The sequence below is a fragment of the Pristis pectinata genome, chromosome 1, assembly GCF_009764475.1.
Source record: "Pristis pectinata isolate sPriPec2 chromosome 1, sPriPec2.1.pri, whole genome shotgun sequence".
NCBI lineage: Eukaryota > Metazoa > Chordata > Chondrichthyes > Rhinopristiformes > Pristidae > Pristis > Pristis pectinata.
The window spans coordinates 51,113,925-51,124,364 of NC_067405.1; the positions used below are offsets into that span (position 1 = coordinate 51,113,925).

At 38.7% G+C, this 10,440-nt stretch overlaps 1 protein-coding gene across 1 annotated transcript in view; it reads left to right on the forward strand.

The window, feature by feature from the left end:
* The window catches only part of dnajc10 (DnaJ (Hsp40) homolog, subfamily C, member 10), a 51,381-nt gene extending 44,987 nt beyond the window's left edge, over positions 1–6,394 (forward strand). Inside the window, 4 exon segments of the mRNA XM_052021837.1 lie at positions 3,001–3,066; positions 3,068–3,124; positions 4,025–4,137; positions 4,858–6,394. Of these exon segments, the coding sequence (XP_051877797.1) occupies positions 3,001–3,066; positions 3,068–3,124; positions 4,025–4,117 (216 nt within the window). The 3' untranslated portion in view covers positions 4,118–4,137; positions 4,858–6,394.
* The last annotated feature ends 4,046 nt before the right edge of the window (positions 6,395–10,440 follow it).

Sequence of the window (10,440 nt, forward strand, 5' to 3'; positions counted from 1 at the left end):
TCCAAATCTCTGCTGCATGTATCCAAACTTGCAGCATTCCATTCATCCAGCACACCTATCCTCAACACAGGCCACAAAACTTTTAAAATTCTCCTATGGACTCGCTCCTTCCTATTTAAAGTTCGGTGTGAGAACTGTATGCTTTCTGAACTCAGCCACATGAGCACAAAAAAACACTTCCTAACCTTCCCAAGAATATGCATTTTTATTAAAGAGGGGTTTAAATCAAGGACAAGGCTTATGAAGTTGCCAGAAATAACAGTTTGCCTGAGGACTGGGAACATTTTAGAACTCTGTAAAGGAGGACAAATAAATTAATAAAGAAAGGGAAGATGGAATATGAGGGTAAACGTAAAAACGGAGAGTAAGAGCTTCCAAGGATATGGGGGAGAAAAGTAGTTAGGGCAAATGTGGTCTCTTATAGACAGAGGCAGGAGAATTTATAATGAAGAATAAGGAAATGCCAGAGAAACTAAATATCTTGTCTTTTCCATGAAGATTGGTACAAAAATCCTGACAGAACTATTAAGGATCCAAGCTGGATGAGTGGGGAAAAGGATGTAAAGGGGCTTCAGATAAGATATCTTTATTAGTCACATGTACATTGAAACACACAGTGAAATGCATCTTTTGCGTAGAGTGTTCTGGGGACAGCCCGCAAGTGTCGCCACACTTCTGGCGCCAACATAAGAATACTCAAGTGAATGGGTAAAAACAAGGCAGGTGGAATATAATGGGGAAAATATGAGATATTCACTAATGCATCAAACAGAACAGTATAGTATTTTTTTTTAGAATGGCGACTGATTAAGAAATGCTGATGTTTAAAGGGACCTATGTATCCTTTGTTGTGACTGTGACCAAGTCACTGGAGAGACTGGTGGATGTGAAAGTTTTTATTCATCACAATGGGCAAACATTCTCTTGGAGACCCTCTCGGTATGGTGCCCCAAACTCAAAATCCATCAAGATTTTATACTATTAAGAACAATGCTAACAGTAGGTGATTCAATAAAATTTCAATAACTGCAATGAGATAATTTACTTCAATATTTTATGTCTGACAAATGGTTCCATTGAAGTACATATTTACAGTGGGAGCAGATTGTAACTGATAAGACACCTCTGAAGGTTCAAACACCTTTGTTGAGACAAACTAGTTCACATGGAAGGTCTAAAAGCTATTGAGGATAGAGAACCAGGCACCCAAAATTAATGTTGTGAGGGCTGACTCTCTGAGTACACAAATATTCCAGTTATTGATAGAGCAAATATGCCTATGACCATGTTTGATATGCTAAGTGACAAAAGTTAGTCTGGACTGGCAACCCTCCTTGATCTCTGGAAGAAGGGTGCAAAATAACTTAGTTGTAGGTGCCTTGTTTGATGTAGGCCAATTAACATAGTCCGCTGTCTTATGTTCGGCTAATGCAAGATGCAAACATGGCTGTGTAACTTCGCAAACCATACCTTGAGCAGCCTGTGCCCTGTAGATGCCTTTTGATTTCAAAATTGATTACTGCTTTTACTTTACATTTCAACAGGTTTTGAAGACTGGTTGGTTCCCATTTGTATTAATACCTGCCATCCCTATTCCGTAACTCCTAAAAAGATGTCCCATGCCTGACAATTCCCTAACTTCCTTGTAAACAAATCACTGAAAGATAGCATGCAGCAAGCTTTTAGGAACACAAGTGGTATGTTGTAGTAAAAGCCATCATAAGAGATTTGGTATTCAGAAGTATAGGTGTCTTATGGGTGGCATAGTGGTACAGCCAGTAGAGCTGCTGCCTCAGAGCTCCAGGTTCAATCCTGAACTCCAGTGCTGCCAGGGTTGGAGTTTGCATGTTTTCCCTGTGACTGTGTGGGTTTCTTCCAGGTGCTCCAGTTTCTTCCCACGTTGCAACAATTGGTAGGTTAACTGGCCACTGTAATTACCCGCTAGTGTGTAGATGAGTGGTAGGATTCTGGGGGACGTTGATGGAAATCTGGAGAGAATAAAATGGGATTAGTGTAAATGGATGCTTGATGATCGACGTGGATCAAAGGGTGGTTTCTGTGCTATGACTGATACAATTAAAAAGGGCCTTGATGAGACAACACCTGGATTATTGTGTATACTTTTGGTATCCTTACATTTATTTAAAAAAAAGAGTTATACTTGCCAGAGAGGAAGTGAAATGGAGATTCACCAGGTGGTGCCTAGATGATCATGATGCCGTATGAGGACAGATTTAGTTAACAAAGCCTGTAATTCTCGGAGTTAGTAAGAGTCAGAGCTGATCTCACTGAAACTTGCAAAATTCAATCATGGCTTGCAGAGTGAATACAGGAGGATATTTTCCCTGGTTAAGGAGTCTAGAACCAGGGGTCAGAGAATAAGAGGTAGGCCAATAGGACTGAGCTGAAGAGAAATTTATCTGCTCAACATCAGATGCTGCAGTTCATACCAGTTCCCGATGATGAAGTGGTGGTGATGTAGTAAAAATTACTGCAAAGCACGTTCCACAAATATAACTAAATTATTCAGTTTTTTTTAAGTTTGTGTTGAATTGTGTCTTTCATGCTCTCTTCATTTCCTCACAGATGGATTGAATTTGTTTTTTTTCAGTCTATTCAATTGAGCTCTTTCCTCTTGCCCTGAGGGTATTTTGTGAATGTGACTAAAAATGTGACCAGACCAATGCATTGATTGTTGCTGGGAATAAATCTTTCACTTTCTAAATAGCCAGTTGAGTCCTCAATGTCATATTGAGGTATTTTGAGTCGTGTGTTTATTGTATCTATACTTCATAATACATTGAAATGGTGTGCATAATTATGCAATTCATTATCTAAATACCTGCTAATTCCCTTTATACATTGTGAGTATCCAGTTAAACTTTAGCATAACAATGAGAGCATTTACAAAATGTCAAGTGTATTCCCTTTGAATGCCTACTTTTCTTTTTACATGGCAAAAATGATTGTTCATTTAATCCAAATGTCATTTTCTTTCAGTCATTCAAGGGCAAAATAAAAGCAGGAAAGATGGACTGTCAGAATAACCCACATACTTGTCAAAACTGCTGGTATCAGAGCATACCCTACAGTCAAATTCTATCCTTTTCAAGGAGAAAAGAAGGTACCCAATTGAGCTGGATTTTGTTGGTCTGGGGCATCACACAATAGCCATTATATGAATGCTTCAGCTGAAAGGGGTTTTGCTTAACAACCTAGAACTGAATAGGGAAACAAAGGCAATAAGGCAGCTGGGTTACGAAGGTTGGGACCATCAACACGTTCTCCTTAACTGTAGAGATTTGAAGAAGCAGGAGGAAGGTAAATTAGTCAAGTAAGATACAAGAAGTGGAAAGAAAGATCAGATTGATAGAATTGGGAAAAAGAAATAAAATGTATTTGGGATTTTTTTTTAAATCTAATGATTTACTCCACATGAGAATAACACTGGACATTTACTTTATTCAACTTCCTGATCCAGAGAATTGATTGGCATTGTATAACAGGTTATTAAAATGATACTTGCACTGTTAAATTCCAGCTCCAATATTCTGTGAAGAGTTTACTGTTAAGCCCAGTGATACTATGCCATTTGTGCAAAACCAAATGGAGGAGCAATGTAAGTGAATTGGCTTTCTTCAAGTTATTTTTGTCAAAACAGAAAACTGGTTACTGAAAATTGCTTACAATGAGCCTAAATAACTTATTTTGCCCTCTATTTCCTACACAAATGCACACGCTAATGAATACAAAATACCTATCATAGATGTCTACCCAGGATCACGGGACCAAAAAGGGATGGGTATACAGCAACTTCCATTTTTTTTTAATTACTTCCATTTTGATAAATAGCCTTGTTGAATTTAGGAATTTGCATTGTCAAGAGCGATGGTAATAAATTCTGTCATTGCACTTGCAAATGCAAATTACAAATCTATAAATACTACCTAGTCATCAATGTTCTACCACATATTTTTTCATATATAATTCTGCTTAGCAAAATATGTAATGTTTTTCCTTGCAGAAAAGTGCCACAGGTGAATATATAAACAGCAGAGATACTAAAGTGATATCTGAGCTACTGAGGAAAGGTTGGAGGAGCTGCAGCCAAAGATGAGCACATTTTCAACTAAAAAGGTAATTATTGAATCACCCACTTTTAAATATGTAGATTAGATTGCAATGTCATGCAACACCTGAACTTAATTTTAATTTTTTTTCAACTGGTAAAACCTTTCTACAGACATGCTTAGGAGTGAAGTTTCACATTACCTTTTAAAAATGAAATGAAACCACACCAAATTGTGGCGAGTTGATCCAATTTGAAAATGATTGGTAATTTTTCATCTCATCCACGTTGATACTTACAATAGAGATTGTAATTTATCATTGGATGCCTGTTTTATATAATTGATTGGGATGTGCAAATAAATGTAACTTGTTCTAACTATTTGTAAGTGTATTTTAATTTTGTAGCTTTAACTGTAATGTTACTGTAGAGTGGAACATAGAATCTTGTAAATAAACAAGAAAACTTGGAATGAAAATAGACCATTCAGAAAGTTGTATCCAATATAGACTTCTGCAGATTTTTCCCAAATTATTGTATTTCCTGAGTGATTTATAAATAACTGATTTTCCTGGATTTACTTATTAGCAACAAGCCATTTCTAATTGGCTGACACTAAACAAAAGAGTGCCCAAATGATCCTCAGTTTGAATTTTAATATTTAATTTGCACTTGTTCCTCTAAAGAGCATGCACTCTGTATTTTCATTGCAATTTGATTTATAAGTGTTTAGTTATTAAATATTATTGTGTTTCCTCATATTGGTTATAACTCTTTTCCTTTTTCAGGATGAACTATAAAATTGATGCACATTTCTCTCTAGAAGTGGTGTTGTCAGCTGAGATTCTGCAATAACATCAACAATCATTGAAAACAAACTGTATTCTGTTCTGGTCAAGGCATACTGGATGAAACTCATACTGCAAACTAGGTCATCCACCCATAAATAGAATCGAATGAACTGCAGCAGAATGTGCACAAAAATAAATTCTCTTTGGCAAGTTACTGAAGGATTCCTTGATACCTCATATATTGGCACATTTGTCATTAACTTTTTGTGTATAATGGTATTTGACAACTTACTAGCCTACTATATTAAAATATTTCTGAACTGTTTTGAGTATTTAGGATATTAATTAAGAATATCACTCCATTCAATTAAGGTGATGTGAATTGGGAAATTGGAACATCATTCTACCAGCTTTGTCTACTGTAATTTGGTTTGCTGGTGTAGCAAGTTAAAGGGTTCACTGGTGATATTATGCACTGATGTAAATGATGTGAGAAGAACTGCTCTGTTTGCAAAAGAAAATGACTTGCATGAATTCTAAAACAATTATTTGAGGTCTGGTTTACAAAAATAAGTGACCTAGTATGTCCTATATATGTATCTTTGTTTTGGACAATACCTGATTTTTCAACTCATAGTGTACTGTTTCAGTATGTTTGAGCATTGCAAATTAGTGTACAATTTTGTTAGTTCTGGTGATGCCTAATTAAATTTTTACAAGTTCTTTTGTATATCCTGGGTTTTGTGGAATTGGGTTTATCCATGTAATGTTGGTGAAAGAGATTTACTTGGAAGCCAGAGTAAAAACACTCCTTATAAATTGAATAAGAAATACATTAATAACTGACCATTTCCAATAGGTTCTCTGTGGTAGTGCATTATCTGTACTTCATTCTATTTAATCTGGGCTACTTTTGACAACTGACATCTGCTAATGCATAATACTGTACAATGATGAATTTTTAAATGGCATTTTGACTGCAGTATTGGATATCGTTACATGGTTTTCAGTTGTGTAATGAAAGAGAAGAGTTGAAACTTTATTTCTTGCTGTGCAGGAGAATCTCCTAACTATCCTCTTATTTTATGTGGTAGCATGAATATTAAGCTATCCATACCACAAGTGAAGATTTAAGGTTGCTTTGGGTGTAATCAATCATACGAAATTTGTTGCGTTTTATGCAAAATGTGCTCATGTAATTCTCAAAACAAACCCTAGCTGTTTATTTTGACACAATGCAGCCACACTTCTAGAATAAGTCACATATTTTGTATTGGGCAAACACAGAGAAATGAATTTTTATCTATTTTGTGAATTGCATTTTAAGTTTTCAAAGTAATTTGTCTTACTTCTGTGTCTCTCTTAGTTGAATGTTTCACAAATGCCTTAACCCACTTCTGGTGCAGGGTTAGTTAGGTCAAACTAGTATTCATTACTAAAATCTCAAATTTGAGCTGCTCAGTCTGTAGATAGTTGAGAGATGCTGTGTCAAGGTGGTATTAAAGGAAAATAAAAACAAAAAATCTAGTGAAAAGTTCTGCATTTATTCTTTCAGGAAATAGATAACCTTTTTAGTATTGTCCCTTTACACAGATGTTCAGATAGAAGGATTAATAAAAGGGTTAGGGTATTTTGTAATTCCATTTGCAATGGTTTCTATAATTGTTACGACTTAATAAAGTTGGAATATAGTTCTTTAAATATTGATTCTTCATTGAGCATTCTGCATCATATAGTGTCTAAAGACCATAAAGTGGCTAATAAGTGTGATCATTGGAGATTTCGGTCACTGTTTTGTTTGATTTTCTAACTTTTTTTTGGAAAATCTATTTTTGCAGGGGAATTGAGTTTGAAATTGGAAGATATTAAAATTCCATCCTTCTATTCTTGGGGCTGTACGGAATCCAGGGAGAGCGGACTAATTGAATACACAATGGGCTTGATGTTAGGAGGTTGTTTCTCTGACTGGAAGATCATGACTAGTGATGTGCCTTGGGTCTGTGCTGGGTCCATTGTTTGTCATCCGTATCAGTGATTTGGATGAGAATGTACAAGGCATGGTTAGTAAGTTTGCAGGTGACACTAAAATAGGTGGTATAGTGGACAATGAAGAAGGTTATCAAAAATTACAGGGGGATCTTGATCAGCTGAGTAAATGAGCCGAGGAATGGCAAATGGAGTTTAATTTGGATAAGTGCGAGGTACTGCATTTTGGAAAATCAAGTCAAGATATGACTTTCACAGTGAACAGTAGGGCCCTGGGGAGTGTTGTAGAACAGAAGAACCATTGGAGTTCAGGTACATGGTTCCCTGAAAGTGGAGCAACAGGTAGACAAGAGTGGTGAAGGCGGCCCTTCATTAGTCAGGGCATGGAATATAGAAGATGGGAGATCATGGTGCAGCTGTACAAGATGCTGGTGAGGCTGCACTTGGAGTATTGTGTTTGGTTTTGGTCACCCTGCTGTTAGGAAAGATGTTATTAAACTGGAACGAGTGCAGAAAAAAAACTACAAAGATGTTACCACAGGACTCGAGGGAGAGGTTGGGCAGTCTAGGACTTTATTCCTTGGAGTGTAGGAGATTGAGAGGTGATCTTATAGAGGTGCATAAAATCATGAGGGGCATAGGGTGAATGCACTCAGTCTTCTTCTCAGCATTGGGCAATCAAGAGCTAGAGGGTTTGGGTTTAGGTGAGGGGGGAAGAATTAATAGGAACTTGGGGCACACTTTTTTTTCACAGGGTGGGACATATGTGGAATGAGCTGCAAGGAAAAGTGGTTGAGGCGGGTACAATAACAACTTATAAATGACAGCTGGACAGGAACATGGATAGGAAAGGGTTAGAAAGTTCTGTGCCAAATACTGGGAAATGGGGCTAGCTTGGATGGGCATCATGGTCAGCATGCACCAGTTGGGCTGAAGGGCCTGTTTCCATTCTGTATATCTAGTCTTCCCAATGGAATTGACCATCAGGAAAACTGGTGTCATTGTTACTCCGTTTGGTCTACATGTGACTCTTAGACACACATCAACGTGGTTGACTTCAGTATGAAGTAGTCCAACAATCTCTCAGTTCAAGGGCAATTGGGCTCAAGTATTAAATGATGTCTGCATGCTATGAATGAATAAATACAAAAAGAAAATCACCAATATTCTTTGCCCTTCGTGATTGACTTACAGGGGCTTGAGCTTTTGCATTGGTGCTGGTGGTTGATGCAGCCGCACCTTCATGCTACCTGACCTTAAGCACAATGAATAGCTTTGGTATGCATGTGTTGCAGCTGTACAGCTGTCTTAATATTGACTCAAGCCTGAATGCAAATGAAATGAATTTGTAAACCAAATTCTTCCCATTCCACAACCATTACCAACAAAAAGTCATCTGCATTCTATTAGTAAGCTTATGAGAAAATAAAAACAATTACAAAGAAAAAGTTGTTATTACTTCTCTCTGAAGATCCTTCCACTGCCCCAGCCTACCTAAGACCATGGGTTTATTTCAACTGGCATTTGCAATGATTTTTTTAGAAAAGCTATTAAAATTTACTGGGTGCTGGAGGTGGTTGTCTGGATTAAGGTCTCTGCACAAATCAGTGCTCCAGATGTGAGTACATTAGTTGGAAGACAGATAGTATGACTGGGAGAAATAAATGGAGAACATTCAGAGCAAGACAAGAACAAGGGGGGAAAGGCTTGAGCACACTGCCATTTCTACCCTCGAAGCTGTTCTTGTATCTGGACTTCAGTAGGGAACAGTGAGTGAGAGGCCTGCAGAAGTGACTGAAATCTGCCACCTGCTCCTCCAGTCACGTGGACTATTCAAGTTTCATTCTGTCCTGTTGGGAAACGAGATAAGATACCTTTATTAGTCACATGTACATCGAAACACAGTGAAATGCATCTTTTTTTGCTTAGTGTTCTTGGGGCAGGCCACAAGTGTCGCCACGTTTCCAGCGCTAACATAGCATAGCCACAACTTCCTAACCCGTATGTCTTTGGAATGTGGGAGGAAACTGGAGCACCTGGAGGAAACCCACGCAGACACGGGGAGAACACACAAACTTTACAGACAGTGGCCGGATTTGAACCTGAGTCGCTGGCACTGTAGAGCATTCTGCTAACTGCCCCACTATTGTGCCTACCCTTCCAACAACAGCTGGAACATGCAACAAAAATCATAACAAAAACCTGCACTTGCTGGAAATCTGAAATAAAAACAGAAAATGCTGGAAACACTCAGCAGGTCAGGCAGCACCTGTGCAAAGAGAAACAGTCGATGTTTTGGGTCTGCAACCCGTTGTCAGTATGGGAATGAGAGAGACGTTCATTTTCAGTAGGAGACTGTGTGGGGAAGGGATATGTGAAACAAAGGGGCCGTCTGTGATAGGACGAGCCGAGATGACTTAATGGTGGCAATTACCAGCATGTTAAGCTTCCAGGCACTTAGTTTCACCAGCACTGCAGATTTCTCCAGGGTGCATGAAACCTGCATGTGCTTTGGTCCCCTGTGTCAACTCTCTGCTACAATCAAGAGGGATTCCATCCCCTCAACCTGGTATGTGACCATTGGCTGCAAATCATTCACACCAGATCAATGTGCAGTTTCCTTGCAGCAATCATAGTGCCTTTATTCTGAGATAGTCTGCTACACCATTTGCATTGGAACCACGACAAAACAAAGAGAATAGCTGCTGGCTGATAAGGTCAATCCACTGCAAAGTGACTAATGACACTCGTGCACAAGCCACAATCTGTGAGTAGCCCCCATAGAATTGAAGCTATACTGTCTCCTCCATGGGGCATGCAACATGCAGGCAATCTAGGTCCCTGCAGTTAGCTGGTGCTAGATTTGCTTGTGTGTCACCGTGTCTTTTAAAGGAGGATTGTGTCCGTATGTTGTGGCTATCTTATTGGAAGAGTTGGAATTGAGTGTTTGCTTAGAGCATTGCTAAATGGCAAACCTATAAACATTTATTCTAGAGTCATGACCTATGGGAGTGTTGCTAGATAAATGATGGAGTTGGAATGCATCAGGCAATGGCTGCTACTGGTGTATTGGGTTGGATATGCAAATCCAGATGCATTCACTGACTTGTCCATACATACAAGTCATTGAACCATACCCGGGTCCTTGATTCCTGGCTTTGATGCCATGTTATCTAGTTCCGCTACCTTCTGAGAGTTTAGAGAGCATCCTGCCCCTGGGGGTAGAGCCAAGCTGCTCCCTGCTGTCCTTGGCGTAACCTCGCTACCTGGGGCCCTGCACTCCTGCCGGATGTGCCGTCCTCTGTCTCACATGTCAGTATGAGCTCTGCACCAATTTCCACCACATGCTACAGCCTCAAAGCCAAACTGTACCTCAAAAGGATATGCATTGTGTTGGAGTCTAACTTTAAGTAGTACTATCCATTTACGATTTAAGAGCATAAGAAATTGCAGTAAGCCATACAGTCAAGTGTCTGCCGTACCATTCAATAAGAATTGTATCTTCTGCCCATCACTGTGTCCTTCAATTCCCTGAACATCCAAAAGTTTATGCACCTCAGCTTTGAATGAATAAATGTTCACACCTCTCTGAGA